Below are 18,805 nucleotides of genomic sequence, written 5' to 3'. Positions count from 1 at the left end.
AATATTAAAATATTTTATAAATAAAAAATCAGAAGCTAAAATATAATTTTATAAAATTAAAATTTATTTTTATTTTAAATTCTCAGCAGCCAAAGTATAATTCATAGTAGTTTTATATGAGTTTCAGTGATACTAGAATCCTCCAGTGTCTCAAGTTTGAATCCAACCAAAACCAAATGAACCCAAAAACAATAAATTTTAGGAAAAATAAGTGCAAAAATGTACATATTACACTAGACCCCAGAGGCCTTAGTGACTTGCCCACATTAGAACAATTTCAGGTGTTTCTTGAAATACACAGATTCAAACTTCTCCAAAAAAAAAAAACTAGAATATTGCCAAAGGCATCACATTAATGAAGACATTATTGAATGTGAATAATTGATTTGCACATTCTCTGATCTTCTGCTAAAAATTGTGAATAAGAACCTATTTGTTAATCTCTCCAATGAAGTGGAGCAAATTGGCTCCCTTTACCACTGTTGCAATTTGCTATGCAAAGCAACTTATCCCAATTCATCTTATAATTTACAAACAAAAGAATAAGCAAAATCTGTTTGTCCCTCTCTCTCTAATCATCATATACACAAATAAACTGATTGCTTCAGTCCAGGTAAAAGAGAGTCACAATTTTCCGGAGGTTTTTCGCTTCTTGACAAGTTTCCATGAGCAACTTGCTATCATGGAAGGCAAAGCAAATAACTTGCTGTACATGTGAAATGATGTCCATATTACACAGCCTGCAAATTTGTCAAAAAAGAAAAAACCATCAGGGATGTTCAGGTTTGTTGAACTACATGAAGAATGATGAAGAACTTTACCGCAACTAAAGCTTACATAAATTCCCACTAATGCAAAATTCAACTGTTGGGAGTTTGGATTGATGGACTTACAGCTAGTAACCATGATACCAAATCTCACTCCCTGGTATGCAAGTGGAACTAAAGCTTACATTTCGAATGAGTTTTTAAGTCAGTTGAATCAATTTTGTTTTACACTTCAATTAAAATATCCTACTTGCATCAGCTTGCATTTTTTACTTAGATATTTGCAATGTGTTTTGAATAAACCAATTTAGAAAAGTAAACTAAGTTAATCTCACACTCATTAACAGCTCCAACTGAGATTGATTAAAAATCAGACTCACTCGCAAGCTTCATCAAGTTTTGAGAAATATACTGTATTGATTGACAAATCCCTGAATCTGTGAATTAACATTAATACAGCAACTGCCATAATTTTCACCAAAGAACTCTAGGCTTCAATCTCAAGCCAAGAAGTCACATACTCAGGTGCCTTTTTTTTCCTTTAAATTCTTAAGGGGCTTATAATAAAAACAAATTATGGTTTCAAAAAAAAAAAAACAAAAACAACAACAAATTAGAGTCTAGACTCATAGTGTGCACGGAAAAAGAGGAAGTTAGTGGAAATACTTTCTCACTGAAAACGTGGCTATTCTTCTACTAATATAGAAACTAAATAAGTGCTAGATTTTGTCATTCAATGCTACAAAAGCAACTTCAACATTTTACCAAGATCAAGAGGAAATGCTCAGTCTGGCTCTGAAAACTTATGACAATTTTCTATTTCGACAGGCTAATCACATCGGTAGGGACAACAAAACTGAAGATTATATACATACCAGAAAGAATAAAAATGTTAGCACAAACCTACTGGCTTCAATGAGTGGTAGATGATCATTATAAGGCTTCTCTATTACATTCTGTACCTGCAAATCCAAAATCACAAAAAAAAAAAAAAAAAAAATTATATAATGCCACAAGTTGCCTTCAGAACTGGATTTTTGCTATATTGATCTGGAATTTTCTTGGCACCTTGGCTTTCAATGCTCAATATCATCTTCCCATGTGACTCCATTAAATTCACATAATCAACAAGTTCAAATGTATGCATAATAATATATTAAACATATTTATATCCCCAATTACAAAAATAAAAGTTGCTTGCTTGAAGCATCCATCATAAAACCTTTGGCCACAACTAAGCCCCATGATTGCATGATCATCTTAACAGAAAATAATTTTAGAAAGTTGTATATCAAACAGGCTGGCTACAAGAGTTTCTCACTGCATAAGCTCGTGTTGTAGTTTGCGAGAATGAATTAAAGGTTGTATCACCGTTGTGTGGAACAGAAATCTTTCTTTTGACTAGCCATACCACCCACACGCATTAGCTCCATAAAGAAATTGGGACTTTCACAACAGAAACCAAATATCAGTTCTAACTAAAAATTCATAATCATAGAAGACTGAGATAAAACAAATATTTAGACATTTGATTTCACCCAAAAACTTATGAGACAAGCCAGAACTTCTGTAAGCACGTCATCAAAATACTTAAATGAAAGTAAAGCTCAAGGCTACAATTCAGAATCCTCTCCAACAAGAATTTATTTCAGCCAAGCAGAATTAGGTGATACATAAATCCAGGTTATAAACTTTAACTTCCTTCCCATAAAAGATAGAAGCATAGTACAAAAAAAGTAGAACGCCTCCAAAGGTGAAATAATCATAAGAACAAGCAAACTGGCAAAGTATGACAAGAAAGAACGTCATAATTAAACTCTTACTTTTGCCAATAACTCCTGGCTCTCAGGTGGTTGCTTTTTCAAACTTTGAGGTAAGATTACTGTAAGCAGCTCAGGTTTTTCTGCTCTTAAAGCACCTCTGATAACGGCAGCATTAGTCCCTGATGCACCTGATGTAAAAATGTGATTTTTCTGCAACCATAATTTAGGTAGAGATGTTAGGAATATGAGAATTAAAAATATCAAACATATTTATAAGTTAAGGCTCAGATTGAGTAAACTAGTAGTTGCTCAACAAGTACCCATAGGCCATATGGAAAATTAAAATATACAGGATTGAAGTTAATGCATCTCACTGTTATAACCAGAGCATAACTAAGGATCTCAATGAGTTCTTGATGTAGGAATCCCATATTCCGTGTTCCAAAAAAGCCAATGTTTCTAGGCCCTTGTTGTTGAATGGCCAATAACTCCTGCCAAAAGTAAGCACGCATGTAAAACTTAATGTTGAAAACAGATTCAAAGACAAAGAATTAGACAAATGAAAGGAAGAAGAAGTATGTTGGAAGTAATTGGAACTTGAAAGTTGTGACTTAATATGCAATCAAATCACCACTCACATAATATAGCTCAAAAAAATTATTTATTTGGGATGCAACACCCCTAGAAGAAGTCACAAAAAAATGAACTAACAATCTGATTTTTTTTTCTAAAAACTCAAGTAAGAAGAGGGAAAAAAAATTATCATCTCCAATAATATGCTAACATTAGACATTTGATGTCATATGATCATTCCAGTGGTAACATCCAAGCAGCATTATTGTTTTTAGTGGTTAAATTTTTCCAGAGCCAAAACCAAAATATCAAAGCAATGGAGAGATTGAATTGACAGAAAAAAAGAGTTGATCAATTTGGGTTCACTTTTGTAAAATGAACAATAGAAAAAGTGAAACACAAGCTTGAAATGGAAAGATTACGCACCTGTAGATAGTCTACATCAGGAACAGGCTTATATTCTGACACCACAACTGTGTTTGAACCTTCCACAATAGATTGTGCTTGCGTTGGAATTTTGGTGCCAGTATCTTCACTGGGGCCAAACATGGACACCATATTCTCATCTTCCGCTTTGAAATAATCTACTTCTTGATCTCTTCTCATATGTCCACAAAGCCACTATTGCCAGTACATGAAAACAGAGGACCTGGTAGTAAATCATTAGTGAAAACCAACTGAACACACATAAGCTTTGAGGCTAGTCCTAATATTTTTTTTTTTTTAACCCTTAAAATTATACACTTTAACAGCTACCAAGTGTCTATAAAGCTTGTGTTGGCTTGTTCATCCCGCTAGAAAAGAAACAGAAGAACAAAGACATCAACACAACTCAGAAAAGCCTTACATCACAGGACTTGTATGCATCAACAGAAAAATAATGTGAAAAACTGGAATTGCTTGAAATATGAATACAAGAATTGAAAGCGTCAATAGGTATATATGTTTAGAAGGACAGTAACTGATTTAGTAGACCAAGAACTTCTAACAATATTTCTCCTGATGGTTTCTTTATTTTCAAACAAATCCAATGAATGCAAAAAAGAAAAAAAAGCACAAACAAGCTAAACTCATATGACAGTATGACCTAAAAGTTGGAAAATTTATGAAATCTGACAAAAGTGGTAGAAATGGAACAACATAACAAAATGAACAAGAGGTCTAAATTTCTTATTGGGCTGCTACACAATATAAACACTTGTTTTCACAAGGGGCAGCCCTAATAAACATCAATTACAACACCGCTAGCTCTATCCACTGATAAACATCAATTAAATCAGTGCTGGCACTAAGCACTGACTAAAGAGCAAAATCCAATTCAAAGCAACAAAATTTACACAATTTTGCATCTAAAATCACTTGTCGACAAAGACACAACAGCCAAACTCAATTACAGAACATATAAAGTTGATAGAGAACATTTGCAGAGAAAGAGAGCTACCGTGTAGAGAGATGGGTTCCTCCTTTTTCCAGCAGCAGGACGTGTATGGTTGAGAATTGGATTTCCTATTTTAAGGGATTTGGGGGGAAAATCTAAGGAGGAAGAATAAAAAAGAGAGGTAGTGGATGCAGATGCAGTGGTTAACAAAACCCTCATACTAACAAAGTTTGTGCCCATTTCTCAGAAAAATTTTCTTGCCCAATCTACCAAAGCTAATTTCCTTTCTGCACAGCCTTTTTTCCCCCTTTTCAAACCCTCCTTTTGCTTTAAAAAAACAGAGAGAGCTAGAGAGAACAATAACAAAGGAGTTTTTGAGTACTTTTGGTTTTCCAAATTAAAATTTATTTTGATAATTTATCTAATTTGATGGTGAAAAATAAAATATAAATAAAATTTATTGTTTTATATATTTGATTTCTTTGAAAAAAAAAAAATTTATAACATTGTTTTTACCCACAAGATTAGGTTAATCTCTTTATCCTAAGTCAAGATTTGGCCATCAAAACCACCGAGGGAAAAAAATATATATAAAAACAAAAAAGAAGGAAAAAGGATAGTTGCTTTCGCAAAATGCAAGGATGATATTGTTGTTGCTTTTCCCCTTTTTATTATTATAACAAGCTTAATAATATAAAATTTTTTAATATTTAATTTAAGCAACATATAAAAATTACATATATTAATACTTAATAATTTAAAATTCATGAAATATATAATTTTATTAATTTAATAAATAATACATCAATATAAATAATCTAAATGCTGACTACTAACTATTAGGGATTCTATCGGAAAAAAAATATTAGGGATTCTATATTATTTAAATTAAAAATAAGAAAAATTTATAATTCAAATGTATAATGCATCTATAATTTAACCATAAAATAAAAAATCCTATAGCCAAATTTGGTTGGCGATGACGTGGCACAAGAACGGACATAGGATGAACACAGAGCGCATAAGCTCCCAGCTCCAGGAAACAGCTATAAAAGGCAAAATTTACCGGTAGCTAACGGTAACTGAACTAAAGGCTCAGGCTCCGATGCTGGTGCTGCTCCTCATTTCTGTCTCTCTCCTCCTTATTCCTTTGCTCTTCTTCTTCTTCCTCCTCACTGGCGATGGTACTTCTTCAATGCCCAGCTTTTATCTACTCTGTATCTGCTTTTTCTTTATCTTCCTTCCTTTTTATGAAATTTTGTGTAAATTTTAGGGGACTTCACGTTGATGTCCAAGAGGCATGTAAAGCGGGAAGAAATCGAGGATAAAGTATCTTGAATTTTCAATACATGTGAAACATTGTTTAATTGATGTTTAAACTTCTATTTTTTTTTAAAAAAAATTTAATTTCAGGTTGTTTGGATTACTGGAGCTAGCCGTGGAATTGGTACTAACTTAGTTTCATTTTTGTTTAGAATTTTCGTATAATTTTAATCGATGTTTACTGAGTTTAATATTGTTTTTTTGTATGATAAATCCTGATATCAATTTACCTGGTCAAGTGCTATTAGTATAGAAAGAAATTTCTGGGTTTTAGTGTGTATAACATGTATCTAGAAGTGCATTTATGCTTGGTAATTCAAGACTGTGTTGCAGCTAGTTTTAGATGCCATTATCATTTGCCATCATTTCATCACTGCGGTCATTATTATCACTGGACAAGGACTATTGGTTCGAATAATTATCCTTTTTCTTTAAAATATATGGCATTGTTGTAGTTGGGTATGCAGTTTGTCCTATCTAAAATCCATTGGTGTTAACAATGAATCGGCTTGGGACCTTTCAATTGCTTTCATAATTCAGAGAAATTTTATTATCGCTGGAATGCCAGCGCTTAACACCATGTTTGGATAGGTTGAAAAGGGGAGGAAAGAAAATAACTAGAGGAAAATAACTTTGAAAAACACTTTCCCTTGTTTGGATAAGAGAGGGAAAATAAGGGAGGGAAGGAAAATAAATTTTATTTTCCTCTAGTTATTTTCTCTCCAAATTGGAGAGAAAATGATTTGGAGAGAAAATGAGAAATCAAAGCAAAAAAAGTTAGATTTGTACTATCTTCCCTTTATTTTTTGTGTTAACTTTTACTTTTCCTTTTTTATTTTCTACACATCCAAACACAAGGAGAGAAAATAAAGGAGGGAAAATAAAAAATATTTTCCTTCTTTTATTTTCCTTCCTCTCCCAAAATTTATCCAAACATAGTGTAAAATTCTGTTTCTTGATTCTCGGGAAAGCGTTGTCTTTCAAGTGGAGGAAGGGATTTAATTTTTTTACTGCAATATAGGCATTATTCTTTTGATATTGGGGTGGCAAATTCATCAGTCCAGAGGATGCTGTCCAATGGAAATGCTGGATGAACTTTATTTCATTGTTGATAGGTGATTGTATTGAAACCTTTTTTTTTTTTTTTTGAAAGTGGTGATTGTATTGGAATTTGGAATCTAATTTAGTATACCTTAAACATTGCAATTAAACTGCATAATGGTGTATTTTTCCTTTTGTCTTTATAACTGGAAGATAATTGTGGCCATATTAAGGATATCTGTTCCAAGCTATGCTTATGAAGCTCATTATTCAGTCCTTTATGTTCTTTTAATCTCTTTTTTTTTTTTTTTCCCTTTGATGGTAAATTTCAGGTGAGAGTCTTGCTAAACAATTGGCAAGTTTAGGTGCCAAACTTATTCTTTCTGCTCGGGATGAAGCTGCATTGGAGCGAGTTAAGAAGCAACTTACAGGTGTATCCATTCATCTGATGCTGCAGGAAGCCTTCATTCCTTATTGATTCTTTCCTATTCTTGACATGTGGTTGGCATATCCACAGGCAAGTATGCACCTGATGAAGTGAAGATTTTACCTTTGGATTTGGCATCTGGCGAAGATTCTCTTAGAGAGGCAGTGGAAAAAGCAGAGTCCTTTTTCTCAGGAGCTGGTGTTGATTATATGATCCATAATGCAGCCTATGAGCGCCCTGTAAGCAGATATTTCTAATTTGGGATTTTGAGATATCACTGTTGATGCATTTGACTCGTTAAATATGTTATTTGTGGAAGTGTAAAACAAACCAATAATGTTTCATGAGGTCTTGAAAGATCTCAAAGAAGCCATACAATTGTATGTTTGTTTGTTGGGGAAAGGTGAGTGAATTACATGGTAGTAGAACAGATTAGAAAAGAGGATATTGGCTATTATAGACAAGTAAATATCAATTTGAAAAGGACTGTACAGTATGGGGTAAACCCGTGATAGAAAAATGGATTTTATCTGAACCTTCTGTTCTTTAGCCTACTTTTACCATGAATGAAGTAGCATTATGTCTTTCCTGATTGCATAAGTCACACATTTTTATTTTGGTGCTCATGTTAAGATGTGAGGATCTTTGGTCACTAGCATTGGCAATCAATATGCAGTTCTCCATGTTGCAAAGGGAAACAGAAAGTTTTTCCTTTTTAAATGATTTACCATTGAATGAAATATGTGATTTTGATGCCAACATGGTATTATCAATGACTCTATTTTATCTTTTAATGCATACAAAATGTAGATTAGTTGCTAGGTTATGGAGTATATGTTACAAAGTACAATTCCTTTTAAGGTTCCTAGAAATGTTATTCTAAGTTCGACTTCCATGTTTGCTGGTGAGGTTGAATTGATTTTTAAATGATCAAATATATTATATTTGGATGTAATTGTTTTCATGCTAGTCCATTCTTATGCAAATGCAAATCAATAGCTTGACATGAATGATCAAATATTTGTCCAAAAAGTCAAGTGATGAAAAAAGGTGGTGCATGCATTCTTGGCTATAAATTGAATATTCAGCAGTTACTCCCAGGTTACAGTGACATTATTCATGCTTTGTCTTTTATGCATAAATGTACCTTGCTAGCATTCTATGGTTTATATTTTGAGCAGATAATTACTTCCTGTTGACCCACCTTTTTTCTTTTGAGCAGAAAACAACAGCTCTGGATGTAACTGAGGACAGTCTCAAGGTACCATATGATTGAAATACCTAGGCATCTGATGATTAGATATACTGCAATTATTATTTCTAAAATAGCACTTTTACCCATTAATCATTTAGCTGTGCACCGCCTGCAGAAGTCACAAGTTAAGTCTAGTCAACAGGATATATTTATGCAAGGATTGACAATGTACTGCCTGGTCCTATTTCTTTTGATCTAAACTTACAAATGTACTTTTGTTTTTGAAATAGGCTACATTCAACATTAATGTTCTGGGGACAATATCTCTTACACGGCTACTGGCACCTTTCATGCTGAAGCAAGGGACAGGCCATTTTGTTGTGGTATGTGATCAACAATATCTTTACTAGTATCTGCTTTGAGTATGCACCAAAACTTTGTGCAGTTGGATGTGTAAACTATGGCAACTTATTGATGGATCTTGAGATAAAATCTATTGCATGGATAATCTTTGCCTTTAAAGTATAACCAGGCTGTTACACAGTCTATTAGTGCATTACTATTTATTGACATTCACATGAGATCAGTTATATCTTATGGGCAGATGAGCAGTGCTGCTGGCAAGGTACCTGCTCCAGGACAGGCTGTATACTCTGCTTCTAAATTCGCTCTAAATGGGTATTTTCATTCCTTGCATTCTGAGGTATGTTCATAATTTCTATCTTGAGCAAAAGTTTCGCGAAGTGTTGCATTGTTCTTTTCTTGCATTGTAGCAATATCTAACTTACAACTTAAATATAGCCATTTGGCTAGCTTAGAATGGTTGGATTTTGGGTAAAGATCCTTGACAAAATGCTATAAGAATGACAAAGATTGAAATTCTATTAGTTAATACATCACTGAGGTAAAAGACTTTCTTTGTCATTTGTTCTTGTCTGGAATGGCAGGCTAATGATAATTGATGGTTTCTCATTTGCCCTAAGATTGGTAAATCATTAACTTTTACGTGGTCAAATCTTAACCTTTCTGTGCTTTAATGCATTTTGTTGTTTTTAGGTAGTATCCATGGGTTATAGAAGTACTGTTGGTTATCTAACTTTTGTCAGTTAATGATCGTCTCATTAGTGAAGTAGACTGCCTTTTTATAACAGTCAAAACAAAACTATTTGAGAGTATTGCTAATCCTTTCGTGCAAACCTCAAGTGAAATGAAAAATAAATAAATTAATTAACTAAACTACATGATGACTAATGTGCGATTGACTGTGTTGTGGGCTACCGCTTTTTAGTATTGACTGTGTTGCTGAGTTATGTTAGTATTCACTGATACAGAATTAATATTCTACGCATGAAGACAATACTCAAGAATATAATACTTCGTCCCATGATAAATCTTGTCATGATTGTGTTCTTTGTGTCTGGTTCTTACAGCCTTTTTAATCTTGTATTATCGCAGCTCTGCCAAAAAGGGATTAAGGTAACCATTGTTTGTCCTGGGCCAATAGAAACATCACATGGCTATGGAGCTACAATCTCAGCAAGGAAGGGTTCTGAGGTGAAACGTGTAATTATATGATTAAAAAACCTTTAATTATATGATTAAAATTGGCTTTAACTTGCAACTTATATTCTTGCACTCTGTTTTGGACAAACCAAATGTTGTATAATTGCGAAGTGTTGTGCAATTATGAAGAACAAAGCGGATTGGAAGCCACTATCTTTCTTTCTTTCAGAACGTATTTCATCCAGTTTCACATCTTTAGTAATGATTGATTACTTAGTTCTGCCTGTTTGTTTTTAACTGAATGGTATCGTGTTTGCAGAATCATGTGTCGTCAGAAAGGTGTGCAGAATTGACAATTATTGCAGCCACCCATGGTTTAAAGGAGGCTTGGATATCACATCAGGTATTTGCCATTAGAATAGCTTCTGCTATATTCCTTGTACTTGTTTTTATAATTAATTCACGTACTTCAATTACACAGAAGGCATGCTATGATCATTAAACATGGTACAGTATGTTATTGTGCAAATTCATCTTGGTGATAGATTCCTAATGAATTGTATTTCCTCCATTATGAAGTGTTCCTCCTTTCCACAGTGAAAAGGCAATGTTCAATTTGTATCTACTTTCTAAATCACCCTTACCGTAATGTCATCCCTGTTGCATATCAATATGTGGAGTCCAAAGTTGGTATCATAATTAAATTATTGTGTTAATTATTCTCTCCTTAAATTGCAGACTTCTTCAAAAGAAAACAAAAATTTTTGGATTGGCTTCATAATCTGGCTTTGCATACTGTTCTCATATATTTTTGCCATTACACTGGTTGAAATCCATGCATATGGAAACTTTTCTTTGCTTTTATCATAAAATGCTGCAAGTTTTTATATTATCTAGTTTATTTTTCTAGCATATTCTAGTTTGTGCAAATCTTAATATTTTGATATTTCTTTCAGCCAGTACTTACTGTGATGTATCTAGTGCAATACATGCCAACCATTGGCTACTGGCTCATGGATAAGGTATCCTCTAACGAATCCATGAAACATTTTCTGTATGCTTGTGGCCCATTTTTCTCCAATTTTCAATTGCGGCATCTCACTTTGATCCATTTTTGTGATATTAAGTGCTTATCATTTTTAATTAGTTGCATGTCTAATTGAGTCAAATTTATGATTGACCGAGTCAGATTGGAGGAAAGCGAGTTGAAGTAGCTGCACAGAAAGGCAACACATACTCATGGAGCTTATTGTTTGGAAACAAAAAGGCCTGAATTTCTCATCAGGTTATAATCGAATTGGATGAAAACCTAAATCGAGAGGAATCTTTTATAGTTCTGATTTTGGTTCCTTCAAACTTTGAACCCAAATGGATTAATTTTAGTCCGATTCAATCAATCAGCTAACATATTTCTCCTTATTTTATTACTAATTATTATCATTTTTCTGTTTTGGAGATAAGTGGGTCACTAATAATCACCTCAACAAGTAGGATGGACATGAATCATGACTAACTATTTTCTTATTACAGACACATGGTTTCATCTTGGGAAATAATCATGTTTATACAGAGGTTTTATTTTTATTTTTAATTCATATCTTTCTTCTTAGAAATAATTCAGATATCGTGTTATTATATCATCTTTAAAAGGCTTAAACATCATGGGTAACATAGAGGAATCAAAACATTGAATTCATTCAATTAAAAAAAAAAAATCAATTAATGAATATAAGTTTAAGGGTAAATTACAATTTAATCCATAAGTTTTAGCAAAATCTACAATTTAATCCATGTGTTTTCAAAACCAAATAATTTAGTATTTAAGATTTAGTAAAAGTTATAACTTACTCCCTTAATTTAATTTTTCGTTTAATAATTATAGCAAAAGTTGCCAAAATACTCTTAATTATATGTATATATATATATATATATATATATATATATATATATATATATATATATATATATATATGTATATATATATTTTTAACTTAAACGATTTAATTCTTAAAAGTTTTGTATTATAAACAAAATAGTTCCTTAATTTAAATTTTATAAACAAAAAATAGGCTCTTGATTTAAACTTTTGTTTTATAATATAAGATTTTAATTACTAAATTATTTAAGTTAGAAAATATACAGAGTTAAGGGTATTTTGATTATTTTTAATGGTATTTGATTATTTTTACTATAATTAATGATAAATTAAATAAAAAAATTAGACAAAATGATTAAATTGTAGGTTTTGCCAAACGACAGAAATATATACATTGCTTGATTTTGAAAATATAATAATTGAAAAGTTATTGGTGCATGCACCTAAAATTATTTTATAACGTCAACTTGCAACATTGAATCACATAACGAGCCATGAGTTGATTTTATGTTGGTTCTATAAAAACACATAGAAAGAGAGAGGATATAATATTGCATAGGAAGTTTCTGAAATTCCATATTGATCACATTCTGAAACGCAAAATCCAATATACAGCTCGTCTACACATTTTTATATTTCTTGATTTGGTAATATATCAACTCATCAAGATTAGCAGCCCAAATCATAATTCACTTTATGATTTATAATTTATAATATATATATCAACTTGTAATTAAACAAATAGCTTCATCTGTAGCAGCTTATAATTCTTCAATTTTCTCTGATTCATAAACAAATACCTTCATGCAAGCAGTTGAAGCTGGGGCCAAAACAATTAGCAGCTTATATACACGCACATCAGCGTCGTACCATACCCACCTCCACATATTTTTATTTCTTATCACTTTGCTGAAACTGCATTCACCATGGTGACAAATGTGATAGGGAAACGAGTGATAAGAGGAGGAAATTCAGTACTGGATTGATGATGGGATTTATGGGTCATTTAACCTTGCAGTGTATGATCGTTCCTCTATGATTTTCAAGCCGTTACTGCTGCAAAATGAAGATAGTAATTATGCAGATTCAGTGGTTACTTCATCGACTATATTTGGACCTACTTGTGATTCATTTGACCTTGTAGTGAATAAGTGCACGTTGACTGAGCTAAAAGTTGGTGATTTGCTGGTGTTCTATAACATGGGTGCCTATACAACCTCTCCTGCCAGCAAGTTTAATGGGTTTAGTAGATTTGCTATGCCCACCTATCTTGCATATACAGCTTCAAACTGAAGGAGATAATAAATGTATTTTCAATCAATAGCCTTTAGCTTGGTGGTATTAAATAACTTAAAACATTATTAAATTTTGATTTCAAATTTCAGTCGAAATTAATTGAATCAATATATAAGTAGACCTCTTATTATTATTATTATTATTATTATTATTATTATTATTATTATTATTATTATTATTATTGAGTAGGTGGACTTTCAATATGTATAGATTATATATTATATTTTTGTATAAATAAAATTAACCACTTATATAAAAAATAATAAAAAAATATTAAAAAATCCAATATTGTTGACAGAGTATGTTGGTTGACCAACAAGCGGGCGCACTCTACTATTTGATTCAATGGTCTTTTTTATAAGCCCTATAGAATAACTTCGATTTTAGATTTCTTGTTAAAAGAAAGAATGCATATCGTAGAACATTTTTATCTAAAAAAACCAAAATAAATCACCCATAAATTCACACAAAAACTCCTTAATAACTTTATAAGAGGAGAGAAATATAACACACACTCAAATCTATCAATAATGATATACACAGGATCTGTTTCAAATCCAAAGAGAAAATAAAAGGATGAAAGGAGGGAGGAGGAGAGAAGAGAGAGGAAAAACAAGAATCGAGGATATTTTAATTGATAATTTTTAAATGTTGTTGTTGTGTTAGATTTATCACAAAATTTCTAACCACTTCTTATTTGATTTTGACTTATAGCCAACTATAGATTTTCTCTATAGATAGGATAAAATTGTAATAATGGCAAGTATTTATATAGTTTGAAAGATTTGGTATGAGATTAATTTTTGTTTCTCTCTCCACTCTCTCACCCACTAATTTTCCACTGTACATTATAAAAAAAATTTAGATATAATTCATTATAAATTTAAGAAATAAATATATGGATTAATTTGATGTAATACTCTTAAGAGTAGGCAAGTCTTTCCCGATAACAAATGGACTCTCTGTTTGTGTCATGTGGGAGTTTGCAATAATGTTAATATGGAACCAGTATATAGCAGGGGCTCCATTGAAAGTTTAGTGATTTTTGTTGATGCCTTGTATAATTTCCTTTTGTGGGCAGACAAAAATTTAATAAATGAAGGAATGAATTGCAATATATATATGTTTGTATTTAAAAGAAAGAAAAAGCTAAACTATTCTCATATTGATCATAAGTATCAGCAAGTGATAAAAGGTCTAAAATGTTCACTGGACCCGAATCTCAAATTTGGCTGTCCACTCATGTTTCTAACTTACCTAATTTATGTAGAATAATACTATATGTTCAGATATCCTTTTTAATAAAACAAATAAAATCTTTACTTCTTTTCTTCAACAACAAAATGTCATTATCACAATAAAACATTTTTTTAAGGAATCATGTTCAAGCTTTACTTTAGAATTTAGATCATGAAAGCATGTATAGAGTACATACTTACACATGAATGCATATGACTTGAGAGTCTTGAGCTCTACCACGGTCATCCCAAAAGGAGCTCTTAGCTGCTTTCAATTCTAAATCTGCAAGTTCTTGTTCTAATTGCTGATGCCAGCCGAAGTTCTAATCTCTTCAACACGCTCTGAGGCTGCTTCAACAACCCTCCTTAAGCTATAGAAATCTGCCAGTAAAACAGACATTGAATACAAATTACAGAAGGGGCAACTAGCAAGTTTTATTAGATAAAAGTCCCAATGGCATTCCAGGGTGGATGCTGAAATTGTATCAGAAAGTGTCAAGTGTGCGCAACACAAAGCCTTGCTGGCTTGCCCTTGCGAAGAGTCGGTTTGTTCCAGATAGTCGGGACAACAATGAATAACAATCATAAGAAACATCCACAATTTCAAGGCACATATATATTGTAGGTAACAGGTCAATCCAGGGATTCCAAACCAAGACAGCAACACCAGAAGCACACCAGTTTATTAACTCAGCTGCTCTGCGGTGCTAAGCAGTATCTATGCAAATATATTTTATAAGCACATATTACAAATTCAGGCTCCGTTTGATAAAATGTTTGCTCCTAATGATTAAGAAAGGACAGTAATGATAAAGCATACTTGGTTATATATGGGTTTCATTCATATGAGAAAAGTAAAATAAAAGAACTAACGTTATTTCATAAAAAAAATTAGCCTTTTTTTATTTTGGCTTGTTGAATGAAGCCTTTTGCTTTCAAAACCGCCAAAATTATCCCCAGACCAAAACATTAAGGATTACCTCAAACTCCAAGCTCAAGCTAAAATGAGATCGGATTAAAATGGTCAGGGCTGAGGACACACCTTGCATTACCCATTCCCTTGTCCCCATGTCAACCCCAACATTCAACAGGCTCTCAGGTGCCGCATAAACAACTGCATCAAATCCAGAACATAATGCCAATAAATGAATTGGTCGTGAGTAAAACCACAGCAAAAATTATTCAACAATATGAACAAATCATAGGAAACCTATCACTATTTAGCATAACTACATAAAATGCAAAAAATTTGAAAAATCAACACCCCCTCCACCACCCCCTCTCCTCTTCTTCTTCTCTCTCTCTCTCTCTCTCTCTCTCTCACTTTCGCACACAGAGCACCAACACTACATTAAGCAAAATCCCATTAATATTCAGCGCGCAGTAGATAAACTCATACAAAACTTTAAAGAGAGAGTAAGATGAAACTGGCATGAAATTTATCTACCAGAAGAAGGTAAGAGAGAAGAGAGAAGAGGTGGAAATAAATTTAAAGGTGAGTACGATGGAGTTTGGAGGAGAAAAAACAATGGTTTAATGCTATGCGAACAAAAGGTACACTGGGCCCTTCATGGCTCTACAGGAGCTTGCTTTCTCTGTTCTTTCTATTTTGCAGCTTTCCATTGGGAGTCACTGCCTCATTAGGCTGTATTACCTGTATATATGCCAAAACGCCATGTCATATAAAGCCTCAGGCCTCAGCTTTATTAAAGAGAGAGAGGTGACTAATTCCACAAAAGTTAGTTTTTTTTTTTTTTTTTGTCAGAGGTACATTTTGTTGTGGAGGTGTTGTGGGGGTGGGAGGCTTGAAGCCGTGTCAGACCTCAGGCTTATTAAAGAGAGAGAGAGAAGTGACTAATGCCACAGAAATTAGTTTTTTTTTTTTTGTCAGAGGTACATTCTGTTGTGGAGGTGGGAGGCTCAAAGCCGTGTTTGTTGTGGGGGTGGGAGGCTCGAAGCCGTGACCTCTGACCAAAAAAAAAAAAAATAACTTTTGTGGCATTAGTCACCTCTCTCTCTTTAAAAAGGCTGGGTGGACAATATCTTGGCCACTAGGTTAAGTCTGGACCGACCCAGAAAGAAGGGCTAATTGAGTTAAGAATTCATACTCTTTTGTTAATTGATTAATAGATAATTGATTAATGTTCTATCTATACTAATTAAAATTAAAATACATGAATAAGCTCCCAAATTTTATTAAATAAGTTGCTCATTTTTTTTTTCATTGATTTATCACTTAAAATATCTAATAATAATATAACATGATTTATTTCCAAAGTAATGTAACTCATTAGATTAATTCATTTAAGTATGCTTTGAGAATTGTGAATCTATCTTTCGTTTCTGTTCTTCATTGTTCATAGAAAAGCATGGATACAAACATATTTTCATATATATATATTCTGTAATCATGTAATCTATAAAGATTTAATTTATTTTTAATAATTGGTATCAGAATATTATTAGGGATTATATATATTTTTTTAGTTAATTTCGTTGTTATATATTTGAATATTAGTATTGACAAATAAATATTAAATTTAATTTCATGGTATATATATTGTTGTGTGTGTATATATATATATACCAAAATCAATTTCATGGGTGTATATGCCGAAATCAATTTCATGTTATATATATATATATATATATATATATATATATATATATATATATATATATATTGAATTTCAAAATCCACATAGCTATAGGTTGGTTTTCGAAATAGTATATAATATATTCGTATAGTGATTATTATTGAATATGATTGAATTTCGTAGCCCATATGAAATCTATATACTGTCACATGTAATTAATTTAAAAAAAGTTAAGAGTACAAAATATTTACAATTCTGTTCGGTTATGTGTTTATTAATTGTGGTAATATTATATGTTTATTAATAGTTATTGGTTTTTTTAAACTAATTATATTCAGGCATATTGAGAATATATTCATGAGTAGTAACATTATTACTATGCTTATAATATAGTGTTCGTGAAAATTCTGATTATGTAAACACTTTTATGATTATAAGCTCACCTATCGTGAGACTAGTCATAAATTATTTTGTTAATTTATTTAAAAATTTGTTCCATGGATTTCAAGAGTTATTTGGATTATATTAATAGTAGATATATCCATCGGTATAACACTATTACTATAAAAAATTATTTTGGTTGTAATGTTATTTGTTAATTGTCTTTAATATTTTTTTAATACCCTATCGGTATAAAAAGTATTAAAGATGTTAGTTTATATATATATATTTGATGAGTTCAATGAGTTTTCTTGATTTTATTGTAATTCGGGACTCTTAGGCGGGATTATAATAAATAACAGTTTTGTTCATAATTGCTTACTTAACTGGATCTGAAAGGAAACTTTAGTTTTGTGATTATGTTATATATATTATTCATGTTCCCTCTATTGTTTTAATTCCAGCTGCTGTTTTTATGTAATTATCTGCTGTGAAAACTTTGAATGGCTCCAATTTTCATGACTGGAAAGAGTCTCTGAGCATGTACCTAGTAATAGCCCAACTAGATTTAGCCTTAAGGGTTGATGCATATGCTGAACTTACTGATGAATCCACTATTGCTAAAAAGTCTTATCATGAAAAGTGGCAAAATTCTAATAAGGTTTGCTTAATGGTGATGAAGTATACTATAGATAAGTCCATAAGACAAGGTACTCCTGATAAGGACACTACTAAGGAATTTCAGTAGGCTGTTGCTAAAAAGTTTAAAAAGTTTGATAAGGCTCAAAAGAGTCATTATCTTTCTTTGCTGGAGCACACCCAATATGATGGTGTCAGTGGTGTATAGGAACACATCATGACACTTACAAGTTATTTCAACAAGCTCAAGTCTTTTGATCTTGATTTGGGAGAAAGTCTTCTGGTCTGGTGCATTCTTGAATCTCTTCCACCCCAATTCAAAATTCTCAAGACTTCTTACAACTCCAAACAAGGAGAGTGGACAGTTGATCAGTTGATAGCCATTGTGTGCATCCATGAGGAAAGGGAATACTCCTTTTGTTAATTATATTTTTAAAGGGTCTAGTAGCAAGACTAATGAGAAATTTCAGAAGGACAAGAAACCTAAAGCTAAATTTGAGAACAAGAGTGGTGGTAAGCATGATCATAATTTAATAGTTAAGAAGAAGCCCTACAAAGGCAAGTGCAACTATTGCAAGAAGCTTGGCCATAAGTTAGAGGACTATTTTAAGCTTAAGAAGAAGCATGAGAAGGAAGGTAATAGTCTAGAACTTGCCCCTCTAGTTCTAGTATGCTTTGAATCAAATGTTGTTAATGTTCCTTCAAATTCTTGGTGGTTGGATTCTGGTGCTACCATTCATGTTTTAAATTCCTTGCAGGGGTTGCGAAGAAGCCAAGTGAAAAGAAGAAGACTGTTTTAGGAGTAAAT

The 18,805-nt window shown here is 32.2% G+C and overlaps 2 protein-coding genes and 1 long non-coding RNA gene across 10 annotated transcripts; 1 reads left to right on the top strand and 2 right to left on the bottom strand.

Moving 5' to 3' along the window:
• Positions 1 to 415: 415 nt before the first annotated feature.
• LOC110639118 (uncharacterized) lies at positions 416 to 4,938 on the bottom strand. 3 transcript variants are annotated; one of them, XM_058128846.1, is made up of 6 exons: positions 4,545 to 4,938; positions 3,530 to 3,724; positions 2,905 to 3,021; positions 2,591 to 2,740; positions 1,675 to 1,729; positions 416 to 740 (listed from the first exon to the last, which is right to left on the bottom strand). In XM_058128846.1, the coding sequence occupies exons 1-6, from the start codon at positions 4,719 to 4,721 to the stop codon at positions 625 to 627; spliced, it is 810 nt and encodes a 269-aa protein (XP_057984829.1). In that variant the 5' UTR covers positions 4,722 to 4,938; the 3' UTR covers positions 416 to 624. The 3 variants fall into 3 exon arrangements, with proteins under 3 accessions (XP_057984829.1, XP_021645637.2, XP_057984830.1); XM_021789945.2 differs by having other exon boundaries at positions 1,671 to 1,729; positions 4,545 to 4,921; XM_058128847.1 differs by having other exon boundaries at positions 1,671 to 1,729; positions 3,530 to 3,752; positions 4,545 to 4,681.
• A 542-nt stretch (positions 4,939 to 5,480) lies between these two features.
• LOC110639133 (uncharacterized) lies at positions 5,481 to 11,389 on the top strand. Of its 5 annotated transcripts, none has more exons than XM_021789958.2 (12): positions 5,482 to 5,665; positions 5,755 to 5,810; positions 5,895 to 5,928; positions 7,178 to 7,276; positions 7,363 to 7,511; positions 8,495 to 8,533; positions 8,758 to 8,850; positions 9,072 to 9,170; positions 9,923 to 10,030; positions 10,290 to 10,373; positions 10,927 to 10,992; positions 11,160 to 11,389. In XM_021789958.2, exons 1-12 carry the CDS (start codon positions 5,587 to 5,589, stop codon positions 11,241 to 11,243), a joined length of 990 nt encoding a protein of 329 aa, XP_021645650.2. In that variant the 5' UTR covers positions 5,482 to 5,586; the 3' UTR covers positions 11,244 to 11,389. The 5 variants fall into 5 exon arrangements, with proteins under 5 accessions (XP_021645653.2, XP_021645650.2, XP_021645652.2 ...); XM_021789960.2 differs by having other exon boundaries at positions 5,485 to 5,665; positions 9,923 to 10,021; XM_058128844.1 differs by lacking the exon at positions 5,755 to 5,810 and having other exon boundaries at positions 5,545 to 5,665.
• Positions 11,390 to 12,377: 988 nt separating this feature from the next.
• Positions 12,378 to 15,625, bottom strand: LOC131169638 (uncharacterized). 2 transcript variants are annotated; one of them, XR_009140524.1, is made up of 2 exons: positions 14,578 to 15,625; positions 12,378 to 12,902 (listed from the first exon to the last, which is right to left on the bottom strand). It is a non-coding gene; the product is annotated as an uncharacterized LOC131169638 (long non-coding RNA). The 2 variants fall into 2 exon arrangements; XR_009140522.1 differs by having other exon boundaries at positions 14,582 to 15,625.
• Between the last annotated feature and the right edge of the window lie 3,180 nt (positions 15,626 to 18,805).

This window comes from Hevea brasiliensis, chromosome 10, assembly GCF_030052815.1.
Source record: "Hevea brasiliensis isolate MT/VB/25A 57/8 chromosome 10, ASM3005281v1, whole genome shotgun sequence".
In the NCBI taxonomy this organism is placed as follows: domain Eukaryota; kingdom Viridiplantae; phylum Streptophyta; class Magnoliopsida; order Malpighiales; family Euphorbiaceae; genus Hevea; species Hevea brasiliensis.
This window is presented reverse-complemented; position numbering and strand designations above follow the sequence as displayed.